The 21,621-nt window shown below is 47.1% G+C and overlaps 2 protein-coding genes and 1 long non-coding RNA gene across 3 annotated transcripts in view; 1 reads left to right on the top strand and 2 right to left on the bottom strand.

Annotated features, from left to right (window-relative positions):
- Nucleotides 1-233: 233 nt before the first annotated feature.
- On the bottom strand, nucleotides 234-4,309 carry MYL6B (myosin, light chain 6B, alkali, smooth muscle and non-muscle). Its single transcript, XM_010839214.1, has 8 exons — nucleotides 4,271-4,309; nucleotides 2,756-2,984; nucleotides 2,013-2,040; nucleotides 1,655-1,798; nucleotides 1,262-1,435; nucleotides 659-736; nucleotides 468-505; nucleotides 234-330 (listed from the first exon to the last, which is right to left on the bottom strand). Exons 2-7 carry the CDS (start codon nucleotides 2,936-2,938, stop codon nucleotides 477-479), a joined length of 636 nt encoding a protein of 211 aa, XP_010837516.1. The 5' UTR covers nucleotides 2,939-2,984; nucleotides 4,271-4,309; the 3' UTR covers nucleotides 234-330; nucleotides 468-476.
- A 109-nt stretch (nucleotides 4,310-4,418) lies between these two features.
- Nucleotides 4,419-5,343, top strand: LOC104988064. The gene is made up of 2 exons (XR_825205.1): nucleotides 4,419-4,506; nucleotides 5,180-5,343. It is a non-coding gene; the product is annotated as an uncharacterized LOC104988064 (long non-coding RNA).
- Nucleotides 5,344-14,827: 9,484 nt separating this feature from the next.
- ESYT1 (extended synaptotagmin-like protein 1) overlaps nucleotides 14,828-21,621 on the bottom strand; it is a 14,445-nt gene continuing 7,651 nt past the window's right edge. The window contains exons 17-31 of the mRNA XM_010839212.1: nucleotides 21,144-21,296; nucleotides 20,832-21,008; nucleotides 20,594-20,676; nucleotides 20,421-20,469; nucleotides 19,993-20,082; nucleotides 19,766-19,861; nucleotides 19,442-19,513; nucleotides 19,257-19,343; nucleotides 17,245-17,385; nucleotides 17,015-17,166; nucleotides 16,810-16,908; nucleotides 16,594-16,725; nucleotides 16,411-16,516; nucleotides 16,004-16,053; nucleotides 14,828-15,830 (exon numbers count right to left, since the gene is read on the bottom strand). Of these exons, the coding sequence (XP_010837514.1) occupies nucleotides 15,791-15,830; nucleotides 16,004-16,053; nucleotides 16,411-16,516; nucleotides 16,594-16,725; nucleotides 16,810-16,908; nucleotides 17,015-17,166; nucleotides 17,245-17,385; nucleotides 19,257-19,343; nucleotides 19,442-19,513; nucleotides 19,766-19,861; nucleotides 19,993-20,082; nucleotides 20,421-20,469; nucleotides 20,594-20,676; nucleotides 20,832-21,008; nucleotides 21,144-21,296 (1,527 nt within the window). The 3' untranslated portion in view covers nucleotides 14,828-15,790. The remainder of the gene's footprint in view (nucleotides 15,831-16,003; nucleotides 16,054-16,410; nucleotides 16,517-16,593; nucleotides 16,726-16,809; nucleotides 16,909-17,014; nucleotides 17,167-17,244; nucleotides 17,386-19,256; nucleotides 19,344-19,441; nucleotides 19,514-19,765; nucleotides 19,862-19,992; nucleotides 20,083-20,420; nucleotides 20,470-20,593; nucleotides 20,677-20,831; nucleotides 21,009-21,143; nucleotides 21,297-21,621) is intronic.

Here is a 21,621-nt window from a genome sequence, read left to right as displayed (position 1 = left end):
GCAGATGATGCTACTATATTAGTAATAAGGTGGGCGGGGGCCAGCTGGTGGTCAAGTCTCCAGAATAGCCCTACCTGGGGCACAGAAACTGCAGAACAAGGTGGAATGGGGCGCAAGGAATCTGCTCCTCCGAGCAGCGAGAAAGTCAGAGGAGGTCGCATTGGTGGGTGCGGGTGGGAAGAGGAGCCCTCCCTTTCCCTCCCCCACCTCTAAAGAAAGCAAGAGTCGGAAGCTAAGGGAGGAAACGTCTCTTTATTTTGAAACAATAGCCTCCTAGTGGCAGGAACGTGCTTTTGCCTGGTGGGGGCCCAGCGTCCGACCCCCCTGCCCCTGTGGAAAAAGATGAACGTTGCCAAATCCTGCCGCTGTCGCGCAGCAAGACACGGAAATGCACTTCCCTGCTTTTGTACGCAGGCAGAGGGACAGGAAGGAGGCTTGCCTCTCAAGGCGCAGTGAGAGTGCCCTACCTGCATTGCTCAGACGCTTAGGATGTGCTTCAGGAAGGCTGCAGAGAGAAGAGGCCAGAGGGGCTTCAGAAGCTGGCCTGATGATAACCCATCTACTTTAGATAATTCAGGCTCCAGGATGCCTCCACCCACATACCTCGGGCCTCCTGCCTCCCTCCTCCCGAGTCGTTTCTGCTCCTCTGGCCCCTCACCTTCGTAGTTGATGCAGCCACTGCTGTCCTCATGTCCTGCCAAAACAGACTCCACCTCCTCTTCAGTCATCCTCTCTCCTGGGCCCAGACACAGTGTTTTAGCCCCTGCCTTCCCTCCCTCATCAACCCACGCCTCTTTCTTCTGGTGGTACCTCCTCTTCTCCCAGCCTGGAGACTTGCCCATAGCAACAGTCCCCCAAGAGAATTCCCTCTTTGTAGGGGGCATGCCTTGAGTGTGTCTCTGAATCTTGCTTTCCATTTCACCTCAGTTATAGGTGGTGAAAGCTTTGATAGACAAGGAAACTGAATTCCAGAGGATTAAGAAACAGACCATATCATAGAGTACAGCCATCTCTTCCCAAGACTGAAACTCAGATTTCCCACCTCGTTCCCTTTCCTCTGCCCCTTTGGGAGGCAGCTGCAGCCCACTCACTAGACTGAAGGGGGAAGACCTTCAGATCCTGTCCCTAAGGCTCTGACCTTCTCAGTCTCCTTCCCATGACCCACAGGACAGTAATCCCTCATTGGCTCTGCCTACTTGGCTAACCTTCTTAGTTCATCCCCTCCTCTCAACACCCCCAGGAGTTCTGGTCCCTGCCTCACCCAGGGTGGTGAGGACATGTCTGAGCTCAGCTCCCATGACTTTGCCATTCTGCTCTTTGTCAAACACCCGAAGCCCCTCCAGGTAGTCCTGGTATGAGCCTCGGTCCGGCAACTTGGCGACTGCCTGGAGCATGGGCAGGAAAGTCTCAAAGTCCACACGGCGCGACTTCAGCTCTGGAGATAGAGAGGTGAAGAAAAGGTTACTACAGTGTCACCTAGGACCCAACTCCCATCCCCACCATGAAGGGTTTCATCTGTTCAACATTCAGACATTTTTTTGCCCTTATGTTTGACAGTTTTTAAAGTCCTGGGACCCACCTCAGGATCCTTTATCACCTTACCAACACTCCACCACCAAACTGAAAACCCGCATGGTCCCACAGGTGCCCTCACCATCACTCTTGGGGTATCCCAAGACCCTGAGCACCTCGGCGTTGGTGGGGTTCTGGCCCAGAGCCCTCATCACGTCCCCACACTGGCTGAACTGGATCTTGCCATCCCCCACTCGGTCATACAGCTCGAAGGCCTCCTTGAACTCTGAAGTGTAAGGAGAGGTCAGTGTTGACAAGGGGTTCCCATCACCACCAGGAGAAAGGAAATTCAGAAACAGTGTGCTTTGAGCTGGGCAGAAGAGAGGACACAAGGAGCACTAGTGTGGGAGGTTTCAAGGTCGGGAATAGAGGTAGGGGAATAGAAAGAGGATCTGACTGGGGACTTGGGATGGACACTGGGCTCAGGGGCATCTCCTCACCCTCCAGCTGGTCCTTGTTAAACTCGATCTGTGGAAGAGAACAGCATGTGAGGAGAGATGACAGGACTCACTCAATCCCTCTCCAGCACTCCTCCCGACCAACTGGCAGCCACTTCGGGGGAGGGGCCCATAGGGACCAGGCTGGGAACCCAGCCACCTCAGTCCCATTCCCAGCTCCAGAACTTGGGAGAATCCCAAGAGGAGGAATTATTGGGGGGAGGGTTTCCTGGGAACAGGGTTAATCCCATGCCACCTGTTCCCCTCCCTCTACTGCCCTGAGCCCTGCATCCCTCACATAACTGGGGGCTGAACAAAGGCTAAATTTACCCCTGGCCCCCAGCTGTGATTGTCTAACAAGTCTGTCCTCTTCAGCCTTCCCTCCTGGGGTTCAGAGCTGTGGCTTTTCATATTGAATAGTCAGACAGGCAGGCAGCAGCTCCCCCCTTTCACCTTGAAACTGTCCTCAGAACCCAGATGTTCCCCATCTTACAGGCTCTGCCTCCAGCAGGACAGTGAGAAAGTGATGTACATATACACACATGTTATCGGTTAGAGGCAGAGGGCAACAAAGACAATAGAGTCATTAAGCTTAGATGCTTCCGGGGCGGGGGGTACTAAGAAAACCCCCCACCATCATCCAGTGCTTACTTGATTCCCTACCTTTTAGATACCCGTAGTCCCCTAGGCTATATCCCACTGTTGTACCCACTCCTCCATTCTTTTCTCACTTTTCAGGGACTTACCACCACTTTGGAGAGATCGATGGGGGGCTCCTGGATTTTCGCAGGTTTCTCAAGGATTACAGGGATAAGTGATGGTAGCTCAACCCTGGATGGAGGGGGCCCTACTGCAGGCTTAGCAGCAGGCTTGGGGGCAGCAGGGGGCCCCACTGGTTTCTTCACGGGAACATCCTTCTTGGGAGGCATGATGTCGGGTGGCCAAAGGACAGCGTGCCGATGGGGGCACCCATCTCTGTTTAAATAGCCAGGGAGTCTGGGATGTCAAGGGGCGGGGGCAGGGGCAGGGAGCCAGTTGGCTGGGGGGAGGGTGAGATAGAGGAGAGATATGCCGGCTGCCCTCACTCCCCTGGCCTCAGTGTGGTTCAGGACTCCTGCCCCAAGGTCTTCTCCCTTCTGTCCACCCCGCCCCAAACGCTGACCAGAACAATGGCCCTTTGGGGGCAGGGGGAGGAAGGTAGAGACAGCCCAGAAAGGGGGAGTTAACTTTCAGGGTGCAGATAGGAGGGTTGCCAGGGAGAAACTGAAACAGGGGTGAGGAAAAGAAGGGGACCCAGAAAATTCCGACCCCCTGACTCGGAATAGTCCTTTTTCCTAGCAACTTTAGACTCTTGAAGATGGAGGCAAAGATGGGGGCCTTATTAAAGTGGGGTCTGGGAGTAGTGAAAGGGGAAAAAAACAAGCAGCCCTTCCACTTCCCTCTTCCTATGGATGAGGAGCAGGGTAGTTCACCCCACAGCTTATAATACTCAAGTCCCTAACCCCCTCCCTCCCAGCCCAGAACTGGAACTGTGCACTGCAGGGTACGGAGAAAGAACAGTAATAGAAGGGTGTGACTCCCACCCACTCTTCTAGCCCCAGTTTTGTTTTAGGAGTGGGGATGGAGGCAAGGATTGAATTTAATACCCATCACCCATACTCCGAAGAAAGGAACCCTGTCCACAAGCCTATGGTCATTCAAGTCAGACAAAGATGGGGTGCCTGCTGAACCTGCAGGGACTCCATGGTGGCACCTGAGGGGAAAGGCAGGCTCTGAGAGGCAAAGGGCCTAATTTCTAAAATCTCTAATCCATAAAGATGTGCGAGGTCCTCTGGGCTCCATGAGTTTTCAACCCTCAACCAGAAGGATAATAAAACCCTGACTTGGCAGCCAGGTTGCAAACCTTGTTGTGAGGACTGGGGAAAGGTGGAAGTCAGGGGCCTATGAAAGAGGGGAGGGTTTACTGGTTATTTTTGTACTGGGGGTAAAGAAGGCGATGATTTAGATAGCATTCGGAGGAAGACAGTAGTGATTCAATTTAGGGGTTTAGAGAGTTGATGCTGGGTCTCCCACTCGCAAAAAAAAAAAAACCCATCTGAACCTCATTACTGCAAATCGTCTCATTTTAGGAAAATCAGAATCTTTCCTCTAGCCAGGAGTACATCTCACACACATACACACACACACACACACCCCTACACACACACACCCCGAAGCCTTAAATAAAGGAAAGAGCCCCTCCCCAGCGCCCCAAAACTCACCCTGTGGGGTCCAGGTAAGGGGCGGAGGCGGGGCGCAGGGCAGCCGCGGGCCCTGAAGGGTTAATTTCTGCAGCCTCGAAGCATGCCGGGAGATGTAGTCCTCGCGCGCCCGCGGGCTCACGGGAAACACCGCGGTAAGGCTCAGGGAGGATGCTGGCGCAGTGACTTCCGGCCCGCGGCGGCGGTTGGTGACTCAGGTTTTGGGGGTGCGATTCTTGTCCCAGAACCGAAAGGCAGTGAGCACTTTACAGCCCCTATCCCTGACCGTAAAACCGCGCGTGGTCCCTCAAGATATCTCCTTTGCTTGGCTCTGAGTTCCCGGTTTAGTGTGGGTGGGGATTTATTTCTGAATCCACTGGTAAGAACGCAGAACGAGAGGGAAAGGCTGCAGCTGCAGCAGGCCGGATGGAGGTCAGATAGTGGGAAGCACTTACTCCCTCGGGCATAATGGTTCGGCCTTTTTAGCTTCCTCTTACTGTTTGGTAGAAAGAGAACAGAAGCCGTTGAGTTGCCTTGTGAGTTGGAACAGTTAACTGAAGTTTTTCGTTTTTTTTAAAAATGAACTGGTAGTTGAAGTGTTAAACTTTGGAATTAAGCCGGTCACCTGCCCTAGTCGCTCTAAGTTGAAATTTCCGCTGAATGCGGCAGCGTATGTACCAGCCTCCCTGTCGTTTCTTCACAAGTCTTGGAATGCAGGGCTGGGTTGTCCAGCCTTTGGGAACTCTCTGCCCAGCACTGGACATCTCTTTCCCGCAGATGGTTGTTTTTTAGATTTTTTTAAAAATTGAAGTATAGTTGTACAAATATGTTTCAGGTGTACTACATAGTGATTCACAGTTTTTAAATATTATACTCTATTTTTAGTTATTGTAAATTTTGGCTGTATTCCCTGTGTTGTACATCCCCCAGATGATTATCAAAGTTCCTGTTTGTGCTTGGAGGGAGCCAGCCCGGGCAAGCCCGACTTCACTGGCTGGACCAGTAAATGCCCCGGTTGCTCACACAGTGCTGGACATTGGGGCTTGCCTGAATGGGCAAGCACTGGGTTGGAGAAGAAAACCTACCCACCGGAGGTCAGTAGTGTGAGGCATAAATGAACTTTATGGGCAGTGCAGAAGTGATACGTGGTGGTTGGGGAAAGCTTCTTGGAAGACCAGAAATGGGTTGTGTAATAGAAACAGCAAAGATGAGGAGGGTGTTAGCAAGTATTCTGGAGGTCTCAGCAGAGCAGGTACTGCTGTGAACCATAGAGGGTGCTAAAGAATGTGGACTCAGACAAGCCTGCTTAGATTTTTTTTGGCGGGGAGGGGTTTCTGTATGTTTAAATTTGAATCTAGGTTCTGCCACATACAAGCAACTTTAGTTATCAATAATATGTAACCTTGTAGTTCTGTTGGGAGGATTCATGTGTTAATTTTTGTAAGACAGAATGGACCAAGCACAGAGTAAGTGATTTGTTAGCTAAACTTCCTTTATCCTTCCCAACATATGAAGTAGTTGGTATTTCCTCATTTTTCATCCATAAAATATTACTAGGCATGAACAGATGGACAGCAAGAAAGAATACGTTTGTCTTAAGTGTTTGGTTACAAGACTGTTTAGGGGAGGGCCACATCAAAGATGACTTTTTGTGTCTTTCATCACTTCCACAGAAGTTGGTTTTGAAGATGTTTATCTGATTTTTCTTCTCCTTCCCTTTCATAACTGCCTCTTGGCAGTTTGCCAAGGAGAAATGCTTATGGCATCATCTGACTCTCTAGCATTTTGTCTGATTTGTAGATAAGCAGTGCAAGAAGAAAAGATGAAGTCCCTTGGCAAATACAAGTTGAAGGACTATCCTTCATTTTCTGTATTATCTCTGTCTTTTAATCATAAATAACACAAACCAGACTGAACGTGGTCTTAACTGGGCATAGGTGATTTATGCATCATGTATGTGGGCTTTCTGTGACAAATGCCCAACTCTCCTCTTCCTGCACCACCTAGGATGTGACTTGTGTGTTCTTAAGGATTGCATATTCTAATATTAGTCAACATGAAATAATTAGGAAGAGCAGAGCATTTTAAAATACAATTTTAAAGGTTACTTTCCAATTAGAGTCGTTACAAAGTATTGGCTATATTCCCCATGTTTTAAAGTATATGCTTGAGCATGTCTTACACCCATTCTTTGTACCTCCAACTCCCCTACCCCAAGCTGCCCCTGCCCCTTCCCCACTGCTGCTGCTAAGTCGCTTCAGTCGTATCCGACTCTGTGCGACCCCATAGACGGCAGCCCACTAGGCTCCCCCGTCCCTGGGATTCTCCACGAAAGAATACTGAAGTGGGTTGCCATTTCCTTCTCTAATGCATGGAAGTGAAAAGTGAAAGTGACGTCGCTCAGTTGTGTCCGACTCTTAGCGACCCCATGGACTGCAGCCCACCAGGCTCCTCCATCCATGGGATTTTCCAGGCAGGAGTACTGGAGTGGGGTGCCATTGCCTTCTCCACCATTACCCACTAGTGACCACTAGTTTGTTCTCTATATCTGTGAGTCTGCTTCTTTTTTGTTATATTCACTGATTTGTTGTATTTTTTAGACTCCACATATAAGTGATATCATACAGTATTTCTTTCTCTGAGATGCTTCACTTAATATAATGCCCTCCAAGTCCATCCATGTTGCTACAGGTGACAAAATTTCATTCTTTTTTGTGACTGAGTAGTAGTCCATTTGTGTGTGTGTGTGTGTGTGTGTGTACACACCACATCTTGTTCCACTCATCTGTTAATGGACACTTAAGTTGCTTCTGTATTCTTGGCAATTTTAAATAATGCTGTTGTGAACACTGGGGTATTGGTTTGGTTTTTTTTTTAATATATACCCAAGAGTGGAATTGCTCGGTCATATGGTAACTCTATTTTTAGCCTTTTGAGAAACTTCTGCACTGTTTTTCATAGTGGCTGCATCAATTTACATTCCTGTCAATGGTATACAAGGGTTCTTTTCTCCACATCTTCGCCAGCATTTTTATTTGTGTTCTTTTTTGATGATAGCCACTCAGACAGTATGAGGTGAGGACGGGCACACCTTATGAAAGGTCTACCTTTTAATGTACATTAAAGCCTGATGGGACAGTTTCTGGAGTTACATGGCACTATGTAGATCTTTAGTAACTTGAATAATTTTGGTTTCACCCTATACATCTTACCTAGCTCTTTCACCAGTGACTAATGTGTTAAGATGGATAATAGTTTAGGTAGAGAGACCCCAGTTTCCTCAGTAAATAGGAAATATGTTTTCAGTCCTCTGGCATTTTGATCAGAAAGTGGTACTGGTGGTGATGCGTGATAGAAGAGGGAGGGTGAGGAGGATGTTTTATGATGCACGGGTCGTTGATGAAGTCCTCTCCAAGACCCGTTTTTATAGATGCATACTAGATGCCACATATAAACAGAAAGATAGGTTTTCTGGTAAGAAATGCTAATTTTATTTTTGTAATATTCTAAAACAGTGATACTCAGATTTAGCTGTTCTTCAGAATTTCCTGTAAGCAGACAAACTTCCAGATTCTCCTCCCAAAGACTCTGATTCTAGGTCTGTGTTAGGGCCTGGAAATCTATTTGAAATATTTTTAGCCTGCTGGAAAGCACAGAGAATAAACTAACAGACATAGGTAATAAAAGTGATCTTTTAAAAATGTGCATTTGATCATGTCATCTTCCTGCTTAAAATCCTTTCACATGCTTTGGTAAAAAAGAATCCTCACATTGATCCACAAAAGCCAGCATAGTTTTGAAACACTCCTTGCCTGAACCAACCATGCTGCTGCTGTTGCTTAATTGCTTCAGTCGTGTCCAACTCTGTGCAAACCCATAGACAGCAGCCCACCAGGCTCCCCCGTCCCTGGGACTCTCAAGGCAAGAACACTGGAGTGGGTTGCCATTTCCTTCTCCAAGGCATGAAAGTGAAGAGTGAAAGTGAAGTCGATCAGTCGTGTCTGACTCTTAGTGACCCCGTGGACTGCAGCCTACCAGGCTCCTGCGTCCATGGGATTTTCCAGGCAAGAGTACTGGAGTGGGGTGCTATTGCCTTCTCCGGAACCAACCATACCTACTAGCTTTTAGATCTTCAAAAGAAAGCTATTCTTCTCGGCTTAGGTTGTTACCTCTTTTATATTCCTGCCCCCTCTCCCCACCAACACACACTATTTCCAGGGCCAAGCAGAGCACAGCTCCTGGCATATGCTGGACACCCAAATATCTGTAGAGTGAATGGCCGTCTGGGTGAAAGGGAAGAGTGAAGAATGGACACTGATACTAGTAAGTCAATAGGGAGATAGGTTGGGGAGTCAAGAGACTGAGGGAGTTCCCATGTACTGAGCTCTTATTTTTATCAGTCCTCTTCTCCTCCTGCCCTCAGTCTTTCCCAGCATCAGGGTCTTTTCCAATGAGTCAGCTCTTCACATCAGGTGGCCAAAGTATTGGAGTTTCAGCTTCAACATCAGTCCTTCCAATGAACACCCAGGACTGATCTGCTTTAGGATGGACTGGTTGGATCTCCTTGCAATCCAAGGGACTCTCAAGAGTCTTCTCCAACACCACAGTTCAAAAGCATCAATTCTTCTGCGCTCAGTATACACGTGGCTGATTCATTTTGCTGTACAGCAGAAACTAACAATATTGTAAAGCACCTACAATAATATTTTTTTTAAGTGAGGTGATGCAGTTTGCAGAAAGAGGAAGTAGAAGCAGTTGGCTTGAGAAAGTAGTGAAGGTTTGAAATAGGTGCTTTGAAAGGTGACAGCTTACTGGGGACCCACTGACAAACACTCATTTGACATTTATTGGGTGGCTACTCTGCTCCACATGAGCTTGCTGAATAGCTTGGAGGATGGTTGTAAAAGGAGATCATAAATTTGTAATGGCGCTGATCCACAGGTAGTTATTTTCTTCTTCCAGTATTAGCTACTTGGATAATTAAGCTAGAGAATAGAGGCAGCTGGAATGGTAGTGGCTTAAATTTTATGGAATAGGGATAATGGGTGAACTTGAGAACGAGGAAGTTGAGAGTCTAAAAGGTTTGTAGTCCAGGCCAAATAGAGAAGGAGTGAGTATGAAAGTGGCTGATTAAATTGAGAGAATGTGGGAGGTCACAAGGCTGGTGTTTCAAAGAGAATGAATAAGTGAAGTGTTTGGAGATCTCAGAGTTGTAGCTGGAGAAAATAGCACATTGGAGATTAGAATTTCAAAGAATATAGGAGAAGACAGGAACTAGGCGAGTTACCATGGGGTAAATGGTTGAAAGAGTAATGAGGTGAAGGTCACTGGGTTTAAGGAGAGTGTTCCTTAAAGTTCTTTCAATTGCAAATAGCAAAAAAATCTGACTGAAACTGGCTAAACAAGATTTATTGGCTTCAGTAATTGAAAAGAGGTAGGGTGGGTTTTCAGTTCATATTGATCCAGAAATTCATGACATCACCAAGGGATCTAATTCTCTTGCCACTGTCCCTGTGTTAGCTTCTTCCTTGGATCCTTTCCTGGAGCCAGATACGGCTTAACTGCACATCCTTATACCACAGAAGGAAGGGAGAGAGCTTCTCTTGATCATTGCAATCAGTTCCTGACTAGACCCACTTAGAAAAATGCACATCGACCCTTGAACTAATAACTATGGTCAGGGAAATAAATATGCCCTGGTAGGTTCAGACTGGGTTATTGCCTACCTTGTGGTAAGGAGGATGGTGTTACTTTGATTCTCTTAGGCCACCCAGGGTGGTGGATCCACCTGCCACTGGAGGTGAATTGGAGTTCATCCAGATGGGGAGGAAAGGGCACTGGGGAGGAAACCAGGTGTCCGCCAAATGAGGAACTATGATTCTAGTTACTGAATAACTTGCAGTGTACATTGAAGACTCCAGGGTGACAGCAATATTCAGGGCACCACACCCTTCTGTAAATACTGTGTGTGTGTATTTGGGGAGTGACAGCAATGGGAAAAGGTAGAGACAGTATATCAGATTGGCATCATCTCCAAAGGAGCTGAGATTTTTTTCACTGCCCTGAGAATAATGATGGGGATGCAGCATTGGGGTGCAAAGAGAAGGCAGAGCCTATCTCCCAGTACAAGTACATGGAGTTAAGAAGAAAGAATGGTCTCCTCTGGAGGGTGCTTCTGGTGAATGAGTTCTCTTGAGAGATGAGCCAGGTTTCAGGGGAGGCCAGAGTGAGCTTTGTGTAAATAAAGAATTGTAAGGAGTAGAGTGAGTGGGAAGTGCTATATGGAACTAGGTTTGCAGAGGGTGCAGTGGAAAGGTTTGAGAAGGCCCTTCAGCGGCTCTCTTACTCTTTGTACCTTTCTTATGTGCAGGGGTATTATAATTACTCTACTGCCCGATCACCCTGCTTGTTCCTAGGTTTTTAGTTCTTTTTTTTTTAACTGACATTTAACATTATTTTAGTTTCAGGTGTAATGATTTGATATTTGTATATGCTGTGAAATGATCATCACAATAAGTCTAGTTAACATGTTACCATATAAAAAATTGGTATATATGTTATGAGAACTTTTTAAAGATTTACTCTTAGCAACTTATAAACATGAAATACAGTATTGACTATAGTCACCATGCTGTACTGTACACCACATCCCCAGGGCTTTTAACAGCAATTTTATAGTTTTTGACTCCCTTCACCCATTTCACCCCGCCTCCCTCCCCTGCCACCAGCCACCGGCCACCAGTCTGTTCTCTGGGCTTGGTTTTGTTGCTGTTGTTACTGTCTTAGATTCCACCTACAAGTGGAATCATACAGTATTTGTTTTTCTCTGTCTGATTTATTTCCTTTGCCATAATGCCCTCAGCTTCCATCCTTGGAATGGAATGGCAAGATTCTCTTCATTTCTATGACTGAATAACATTTCATTGTATTGATATGCCACATCTTCTTTATCTGTTCACTTGTCGGTGAACACTGAGGTTGTTTCCCTATCTTGGCTGCTGTCAGTAATGCTGCAGTGAAACAGGAGTGCATATATCTTTTCTAGTCATTTTTTTAACATAATTTACTACAGTTCTCTGAAGTGTATATAAAACATTTTAGTGCAACATCTTACAAATTGTTTTCCTTTAAAAAAACAAAAACAAATCAACAGCTCTCTACATCATGCGTAAGTGGCGTGCCTACTCTGCTTTTTTTTTTCCTTCAACTATTAACAGAGAAACCTTTGTTTGAAAAGAATATGAAAACTTGCTACAGAAACCCCCTGGGGAAAGAGGGTGTGTCCTGCAATGGGCCTGTAACCAGTGTTTTTTTTTTTTTTTTCTTTCAGAAAAATACCCAGAAGTGAAATTGCTGGATCATAGTTCTATTTTTAATTTCTTAGGAAACCTCCATACTGTTTTCCATAGTGTTTGTACTAACTTACATTCTCACCAACGGTGCACAAGGGTTCCCTTTTCTACACATCCTCGCCAACTCCTATTTCTTATCTTTGATAATAGCCATTCTGACATGTATGAAGTAGTATCTTATTGTGGCTTTGATTTGAATTTCCCCAGTGATTAGTGATGTTGAGCACCTTTTCACGTACCCGTTGGCCATCTGTATATCTTCTTTGGAAAAATGTCTATTTAGATCTTATGCCCATTAAAAATAAAGATTATTTATGGGTTTTGTGTTGACTTGTATGAGTTCTTTATATATTTTGGATATCAATCTCTTATCAGATAAGTGATTTTAAAATATTTTCTCCCACTCAATAGGCTGATTGTTTCTTTTGCTCTACAGAAGTTTTTCAGTTTTATGCATTCCCACTTGTTTCTTTTTGCTTTTCTTGCCTTTGCTTTTGGTGTCAGATTGGTTTTTAGTTCTTTAGGGTAGTCTTACCTTTGCATTTCAGTAGCCTTCCCAGTGCAGTGCTTCACAAATGTTATCTGAATCCCAAGCCAGGAGTGGAAAATTGATAGGTAGGGGAATTGCTGCTGGAGAGAATGCCTACTGATTTCACCAAGAAATGACAATTGGTAATTTGACAGTGAGGGAAGAGACAGGAAAATCTGTAAAAGTAGGCAAAATTTTGCTCATCAGTTGGCAAAGATTTTTTTAAGTTGTAATATCTAAAAAAGAATATAGAAAAATATGTGTATTGCTGGTAGGAGTAGAAAACTCATAATTTCCTTTAGAATGCAGTTTGGAAGAATATATTGTCATCAGGGAATTCCTTGGTGGTCCAGTGGTTAGGACTGCACACTTTCACTGCTGTGGCATGAGTTCAGTCCCTGATGGGGGAACTGAGATCCCCCAAGCCACACCACGTGGCCAAAAATAAATTTTGTGTGTTCCCATAGTGAATAACAAAACAGAACTACCTTTATTTCTGACAATATACAATCAGTTTAACTTTGGGGCAATCGTTCTTTAGAACTGTACATGTTGTAACGGTTACAAATTATATTTTCAAAGAATATTTACTGAAGTGTAAAAATGCTTATTATGTGTTAAGAGGAAAAAAAGCAAGTTATAATCCTACTTTAAAAACTATTCCTGTAATTGTGTTAGCTTTTCGTCCTCGTGTTAGTGACCTCAGGCTTTAAATCTGCTGCAGCTCCAGATAGCACATCTTTCCACTAAGAACTCAGCAGAAAGGGAGGGAGCAACAAGGGCTTTCTTCTGCTGACGCTCCATCCCCAGGTGACTTCCTCTTACATTTCATTGACCACAGCCTGGTCACAGAGCCACTCTTTAAGTTGCAGTGGAGTCTGGGAAAGTGAGTATCCAGCAAAAAGGATTGTGATTAATCCCTTGGGGCTGGCACACTGCCACCGAGAATGCTCTGGAGCAAATGGCTGTTAGGTAGACAGATGTGTTGCCACGTCCAGTTAACCGCAGCATGTTGTTTGGGCCAATGGAGCCATCTTCCAAAAGGGCAGTGTTTGTAAACATCAGTGACAGTGCCCATGTGCTGTCATCGCTGCCTTTTCTCTGGCAGAGGTAGTGCCTCGTGTGCCTGTCAACGGCCAGCTGTTTAAGAAATACCAAATTGGCATTTGTGTAATTGCTGTGATTAACAACCCTTAGCTCATTTTATATAAGCGCAACAGTGTACTAAATTGTGTCTCATCTTGTGTTTATTAATAGTATGTAGATCAATGACCCTTCTCTTACCTATCCTGAATTTGAAAAGGTTGGGCAAGAGTAGAGACCCTTCGGGGATGGGAGAATTTGTGCCATGTCCTTTAGTTTTCTGGAAATTTAATTACCTGGAAGTGATGAACTAGGTAAAGAGTGCTTCTTAAAAATCACACATTTCAAGATCCCAGAAGCTAGCTATAACGGCAGGCCTTGGGCTACATGCCCAGTATTGAATAATAAGATGAGAAACCTTAGAAATATAAGTTCCTCTGCCCTGTGTTTTGGGGTTTTCACCTGTTAAGTTTGTGGGTTTAGGGAAGGGCAACAGAGACTTTTTGCTCATGGCCAAGGGTCTTACGTTGATGGGAAGGAAGTAGAGATGGCATAAGAACCATCAGTGAATACCAGAGATTTATCGGAAAAAAAAAAATTTGGAGCTGAGTGAGTTGATGGCATAGAGAGTTTAAATTTAGCTTTTGCTGATAAGGTGGATTCTGACAACTCCAAACTGAGTTCTTTCCCTGAGCCTTTCTTCTCCTCCCAGTGGACAGCATCCTAAGGTTTCAGAGAAGGATGATAAAGGCCCCCTGAAGCAGTTATGGAATCTCCAAGTTCCTATTTCAGTGACCCAGTTTTCAGTAATTCCTTCTTCTTCCACTTCACTTTCCCTTCACATGGTAGTTAGAGGGAATAGGGCACAGCTTCTGTACTTGCATTCCAGGAAGAGCCCCAAGGGTGAGCAGCTTTGAATGCGTATAAAATATTTCTCCTGTAGCTGCCCACCACGTGGGCCTTAAGCCCTTTTGGATGTGGCTGAACATCTTTGACTCTGTGCCGTGGCACAGAGCTCCCAGGTTCACCAGCCTTAGGAATCCTTTCCCTGGAAAGCTCAGAAGATGAGAATGTGTAATAGACATCATCACAGTGACTGGGAATGAATCTCACCAGAAATTCACAGTGAATTCACACAGGTCACATGAGCACCCTCAGCACTACCAGCAATCTTGGCTGCAACCACAGTGGGTTCTGCCTTGATCTCCGAGGAAGACACAGTCTCAGCTGCAGGGAGCTCCGGCCCACCTGCCTACCTCCCCACTCCTCACTCTCACGGAGGAACATGTCAGTCAGAAGCTGCCCCACGGCCTGGATTTAGACTCCAGGAACCAGAGGTTCTAGGAATCTAACTCCGATTCTAAGCAGCTGCAGCGTAACGTCTTTGGAGAAAGTACATGCTGACTTGATCAGAGATGCAAAGGGAAACACTCTCAAAGCCTGGTTGGGAGGCCCCCCAAAACTCTGAGAGTAACTACAAGGAAAATAACTACAAGGTTCTACAACTTGGAATCGTTTTTCTGATGAGGATCCACAAGCAACTCATGGCCGTGCAGGGTCCTTTCTGAGACTGTTAATAAGACAGAGCCGCCAGTATTGAGCCAGGAGTCGAGGTTGATGTCACCACTGCAGATGCTTAAATCAGCTTTTTTAATAACTGATAATCAGTTAAAAATATAAACAAACAGACCTGATTTGTGAACTGAACAAAGGCTTTTGACACTTGGAATAAACACCTGATGGGTAGGTGGGATTCTCTGCCCTTAAGGAAAAGAGCCCCAGCTGGTTTGAGTATAAGGTTTAATGTAAGAGACGTTGGATTGGCAGAGTTGGGACAAAATTAGGAGATTCAGTTCTAGACAGTGACTGAATAGCCGAGGCGCCTGGACAAATATTGACCATGCTGTCCTGAGTCCTCCAGAGCCCTCTGTATGCCCCAGCTAGAGGCTCACACCGTGACCAACACTGGCCACCTGAAGGCTTTGATGAATCTCTTCCCAGAGCCATCCAGAGACTGGCTGGCCTGAGTCAACACAGCAGGTGTCATCTTTGGGACAGGCTGGAGGAAGTGGGTACCGAAGGGGATGTGGGGTTGGGTTGGTACACTTGCTGCATGAAGTGGTCCAGGAGGCGCTCAGCGTGCATGGTTAGCCTTTCCTCTCTCCCTGACTGCTCATGTTTGGGAAGAAGGAGACCATCCCATCAAAGAAAAAAGGTCTTTCCAAAAGCTATATTTGGCATAAGCTAATGCCACTGCTAGTGCTGCCAGTGGCCAGGCACAGACACAGAAGGCCCTGAGGAGCTGGGCAGAAAGGAGAATGTGTGGGCAGAGCAGCAAATAGCCAGCTCACGTCCCTGCCCCAGGAGCCCGGAAGGATAAAGGCCGTGCAGTAGAGGGTAACGTACGGTCCTGCTCTTTGGTTGCGCAAAGGCCCTAGCACAGGACCGGGAAGGGTGAGGGCTGAGCGGTGCAGGCTCTGCCCTCGGGCCCCAAGCTTTAGGCTCATCGCATGGAGGCGGTGATGCAGCAAGAGGCGAGGCAAGGAGACAGAGCAGTCAGGCAGAAATCCCTGGCTCCTAGGAGCTGCCCTTGTCCTTGTCATCCATGAGGTCATACCTGTGGGAACGAGCAGAGAAGGCTCAAGTAAAAAGATGACTCTTGTGTTCTCTTATAAATGAGACAAGATCTTAGGGCTCTTTACTTCAGATCAGTGGTTCTCAGCTTGGCTTACATCCTTTTTCCTTCCTACTTAAGCATCCTGGGCCACTGCCAGCTCATCAGGTACTCACCACTGGGCCGCACCCTGGGAAAGGTCTATCTCAGCGAGGTCCAACTGCACCTGTGTTGGAGAGTAGCAGGGGTGACGTTACTTTTCATGTCTCCAAAAACCACGTCCCACCCTGTCACACTCCAGGTCCCAAACCAGTACAGAGGCAATTGGGTAGTGTTTGCTGTTGAGTCACTAAGTGCTGTCCAACTCTTTGTGACTCCATGGACTGTAGCCTGCCAGGCTCCTCTGTCCATGGGATTTCCTAGGCAAGAGTACTGGAGTGGGTTGCCACTTCCTTCTCCAAATTGGGTAGTAAAGTACCGTAAAGAACATCTGTAGAGTAGCGTCACCAGGGTGCCTCCTCCCTAACAGGGACTACAAGCCTTTCCACCAGCAACTTTTCTCACCTTTACCCTGCCCTCTTACCTTCCCCAGCAGGTCACGCTCTCTTGACATGAAGGAGGAACTAGACTTCACAGAGACATCCAGCTTTCGCTGGAGGGCCTCATCCAGGGGCAGTTCCCACTCAAACCTGAGGAAGGACTGGGCGTTAGAGGCAGGGCCCTTCCCAAGCCTGCCATCTCTTCACTGGAAAGCCCACTGACTGACCGCTCGTTGAATTCAGGATTTAGGGTCCTCTTCTTCTGTGAAGTCTTCCTCTTGGTGCCCCGGTTCTTATCTGGCAGTAGCAACAGTGACACGTAGGGATCGGGGGGATCCCGTCCATTTTGTCGAAGGGCCCTGTGACAGGAGGAAGGAGGTGACAAGGCCACCCAAGTTGGGGGGGACAGGTAGAACCTGGAGGGTGGACAGATGGGGTCTCACCGGCAACTGTGAATGAAGCCAACCAGCTTGCGTTCTTCACTGTGGTACCAAACAGTCAGTTTCACCTGGCCCAGCGGCCCGGCTGGAGCCTCAGGGGGACTATGGAGAGATGGAGACAGCGCTGGGAGCAGGCAGTGCCTCAGGAGTCCGTAGCCTGTCCTTTATATCCTCGACTGAGTCCCATCTTTCTGTCCCAGCACTTTACCTGTCACCGTGTGTTAGGCGCTGCCTGAGCTCTGGGGCTGAAGAGGTGACCTGAGGGAGTCCACTCCAGAGCTCTAGTTCACTCAGAGATGAGGAGCTGTGGCTGTAGCTGTGGCTGTGAGCTTCCACCCCGGAGTGCTGAGACACCAGGATCTAGACGGACAAGAAGGTCGTGAGCCACACAGCCCTCTGCTCCCGCCTCCCCACACCCACCACATCTCCCACACTCACCCCGAGCTGTGCTCTCAGTAGCACCTGCCCTTGACCGTTGCTGAGCGTAAACCAGCGGTCCAGGCAGAGCCGATCAGCCACAAGGAGCTCGGAGAGGGGCAGGGATAATGAGCCCAGCGTGCCAGAGCCTTCCCCCCGAACCTGTGAAGCAATAGGACTGTCATCAAGAGAGAAGCAGGCTCCTTGGCAGTCCAGTGGTTAGGCCTGGGCGCTTTCACTGCTGGGGCCCAGGTTCGATCCCAGTGCAAGCCTCGCAGCATGGTCAATAAAGGGAGAGAGGTGATTTAATCCCGGCATTCCAGGTCCAAATGCTTGGACATTCGGGTGGTTTTGGTCAGAGATTCCCCTTCATGAAGACGCAGGGAAGCTGTGGTAATAGTTGCTGCTGGTCCCATTTCCCTTTTTCAACCAGAATAGACTATATGATCTTTACTTTCTCAGCTTTCATAAATTATCCCAGTAATAACTGCACAGGGTGGGAAAAGAACAGTAAAATGAAATTGCTTCCTGCCCTTCCTACCCGCATGTCCACACTCTACCAGAGCTCTTCCTGTTTTCCTTATACTGGCATAGTTCTAACTAAACTAATATGCCTATATCTCTATTTCATATTTGCCAGCTTTATTATCTACTGAGTCTCTACTGTGCAAGATGATTAACTGAGCTCATTTACATCTCTTCTCTACCTCTGTCAATGTTGTTAATAGCTACATTACTTTAAGTTCTATTAGTTTCTATCATGTAATTCTCTACTTACTGTTCTATCAACTTTGGAAGGTATTTCTTGACTCCTTACTCCAGAAAGAGCCCAGCACTCCTATATTAACTTCCCCCATCCTCTCTTCACCTCCTATACCTCATCACTTTTTGGTCACCCTTCAATCCACTGAAATCTAGTTTCTACTCCATTCTAGCTCCTGAAGTTGTTCCAATCATCGGTGCCTCCTGGTTTTCAAAGTCAGTGAATAGTTTTCAGTCATCTAAGTTTACCTCTCAATAACACTTGGTCACTTCCTGTGGCTTCTATAACCCACTCCTTCCTGGTAAGCATCCCACTGTACTTCAGGGCTCTTACTCTCCATCTGCCCTTCATCTGTTGCAGCGCCCAGCATATCCCATCTTTGTCTGTCTCCTTTTCACTCTACACACACCTTGAGAGATCATGCTCATGCTCGTGACTGCAGCTACTACCTGTTGCTTGCTCATGATGCTCAAACAAGAGGGACAGGAAGGAAGCCCACGATGGGCCAGAGATCTACCTTCCGAATGGCTGGCTCCCCTTGGATGGTCCTCAGAGATCTCAGTTTTTAAAATTCCTGCTCTGTGCATTCCCTCTGTTGGCAATGGCACCTTTATCTGTCCGTCCACACTAAAAACCCAGGAGTTAACACCTAGACTGTTCTTTGCTCCTCCCCAACTTCTTCCCCTCCATGTCAAAATAACAGCCAAATATCATCTGGCCTTTGTCAATTCTTGCTTTAATTACTCTTAACAGTCTCTTAACTGATCCACCTGCCTCCAGTGTTGCCTTCCTCCAGCTCATCTTTTACCCTGACATCAACAGTCTTCCTAATATATGAGTCTGGATGTCATCTCTCATTCTTTCTAGTGTTTTCCTATGCCTTTAGGATAAAATCTAAATTCTCAACATAATTTTTAAGAGCTCTTGTGATCTTGCTCCTGCCTATCTCCATAATATATTATTTGCCTCTATTCCCCTCTTAGCCTGAAAGGTTTTCCTTTCCTTTCCTTGGTCAGGGCCTATCTACCCTTAAGCTAAGGATGCCTTTCTTACTACCCACCCTCACCTTTCCCACCTCTTCTCCCCTCACTGCCTTTTACCTCAGCAGTTACCAGTCTGGAAGTATTCTCTGGTTATTTTTCTCCTAAAAGGAGTATGAGCTCCAAAAAGATTAGAACTTGCTCTTTTATCTCTGAATGCCCTGTGCCTGGTTCAATGCCTGGACTGTGACAGCAATCTGGTAAATGTTTGTAGGATGAGTTTACAGTACCTGCAACTCCAGACTCTCAGTGTTTGGTTTCCTGATGAGAAAGGAGGCGCTCTCATTCCAGACGGGGGTGGCCGTTTGGGGAACAGTCTGGTGGAGGTGAGGAGGATCCTCAGTGATTGACATTTTCTCCTCTATTCCTCTCAGCCCTCCCATTCTTAGTCCTTCGGCATTTCCCAATACAGTACCTTAGTTTTATGAGACGTATCTCCCACAGCAAGAGTAGCATAAGGGCTGGGAGGCTTGGTACCTTTTCGGAGCTGGAAAGAAAATACTGGTCTTAAATGTGTCCCAGTTAAGGCAAATTCCCTGCCCCATAGCCAGCGGCCCACATCCCTATTGCCACTTGACAGCCACCACCCTCCTGGCCTTGGGCAGACAATTCTTCCCATCCCAGCACCACCCTGGGAGAGAGGAATTTGGAATTTACTATTCCAAATACACCAGGAGCATCCAAACCCAAGGGATATAGAAGGGCCTGGGAGCTATGGGGTGTGGGGAGCAGATCTCACCGGCAGGTCCTCAGCCCGCTCCAGGTAGACAGACAGCAGGGCCGCTGCAAGTTCTGCACTCTTCTGGGTCTGGATCAAGCTGTTCACCTGCAGCACCTAGGGGAGGACACGGGGACTGGGGGGTGGTAACTGATACTCTGGAGGGCTGGCATATGCCTTGAAAGCGGACAGAAGAGCTTACTTTGACCCACCCTGGGTCCTTTCCTTCTTCCAGTATCTTTCCTTACCTCCTCTAACTCAGCAGCAGTGGGGTGGGGGGTCAGACGCTCCAGACGCAAGTGTAGGCGGCCAGAAGGGACATCCTCCAGGGTCAGCCACTGTGGAAGTAGGCAGGGTTAAGACTGGAGTGTGTGGGACAGGGACCATAAGAATGAGATGTGCAACTGGATCAGGAGGGACTGTTGATTCTTTGTTTTTAATATACCATCTGTGGACCATAATTGAAGCCTTTATTGAATTTGTTACAATATTGTTTCTTTTTTTTTTTTTAATGTTTTTTGAGGTTTTTAATTTTTTTGGTTTTTTTGGCTGCAAGGCATATGGATCTTAGCTCCCACCAACAATCAAGCCCACACGCCCCACACCGGAAGGTGAAGTCAACCACTGGACCGCCAGGTAAGTCCCAAGGGATTGCTGATTCTCATTTCATGCTTACCTCATCAAGGAAGCCACTGTTTAAGACAGTGGTGAGACTCACTTTACACCTGTAGAGTAGAAAGATTAAAATTAAGGTCTATGGTCAAGAGCCAAGCCTCTTGTCCCCACAAGGCCAGACGTCCTGGTCTACAAGACCCAGCTTGTCTTCCTCATCAGACCTTACCCTCTCACCTGCCCAGAAAGTCATCCTTGTCCAGGTCCTTGTCAAAAACCTCAACCTCTAGCTCTTGACCTGGGATTGATGTGACGATCACCTAGTGGAAGAAAATAGTGGAATCATTTCCTTTTCTTCTCCGAATGATTGGATTCCCCCTCCAGTCAACTGAACCCCAGAAGTTTTCTGGACTACTTTCAGAGGTGGGGGAAAGATGGGGCAGAACTGGAAAGAGTTCTAGCCTTCAATTCTGACCTCAAAGATCTCATTCCAACGGGGATTGAGATCTTCCCGAACAACACGGCTGTGGAAGCTTCGTCCTGCCAGCTTTAGTTTGACGTAGGGGTCTGACTTGCCCTTCACTAATCCCCCCAAGAAGCGGTCTTTGGCAATCAGGTCCTGGGCCTCTAATACATGGAGCCGAAGCACATTCTGCAAAAGGGACAGATGGGGACACCAGATGGCAGTCAAAGACAGAAACCGGTCAGACCCAGTCTTGAAACAGGTTTTGCACACGTAGACCACAGTGGGCAAATAGAGCTTAGTCCTATCTGGATACAGACTTACCTCTGTCCCAAAGCTACTATCAGGAGTAGTGTGACAGGGTCGAGGTGGGACATCCACACTGCTGCCTGTCTGAGGGCTATCATCCAGGTCCCAAGCCCCAGGAATACCAGGCATAGCAGGGAACCGCACTTCTGATGTATCCAAGTATAAGAGCTGGGAAGGGCAGAGTGATTGTCAAATCAAAGCGGCTAATCAAAATTTAGCCATCAGCAGGCAAGATATGTGGGGCCTGGCAGGCAGAGCAGGCACTCTGACAGGGAAACTAGGTCCCTGCCTTGGCTGGGCTCATCTCTGGAGGGTTCCCTCCACACTCACCCTACTCAGACACCATCTCTTCCCCCAGTTAGATCAATAAACGTTTTGTGTGTCTGCTAGATGCTTCCACATATACTAGATCATTTCATTGCAGAGGATTCCCTTTTTTTCTTGGCTGCACGCTCCCAGACTAGGGATTGAACCTGCATCCCCTGCAATGGAA

This window comes from Bison bison, unplaced genomic scaffold, assembly GCF_000754665.1.
Source record: "Bison bison bison isolate TAMUID 2011002044 unplaced genomic scaffold, Bison_UMD1.0 scf7180017864115, whole genome shotgun sequence".
Classification (NCBI taxonomy): Eukaryota; Metazoa; Chordata; class Mammalia; order Artiodactyla; family Bovidae; genus Bison; species Bison bison.
The sequence above is the reverse complement of the archived record's forward strand: the minus strand, read 5'-3'. Positions and strand labels throughout refer to the sequence as shown.

Coding starts and splice junctions, on each gene's coding strand:
- MYL6B (XM_010839214.1), bottom strand. CDS start 2,938: ATGCCTCCCAAGAAGGATGTTCCCGTGAAGAAACCAGTGGGGCCCCCT. Junction 1,436..1,654: donor GGGATACCCCAAGAGTGATG/GTGAGGGCACCT, acceptor CTCTATCTCCAG/AGCTGAAGTCGCGCCGTGTG. Junction 506..658: donor TGGCTGCATCAACTACGAAG/GTGAGGGGCCAG, acceptor TTCTCTCTGCAG/CCTTCCTGAAGCACATCCTA.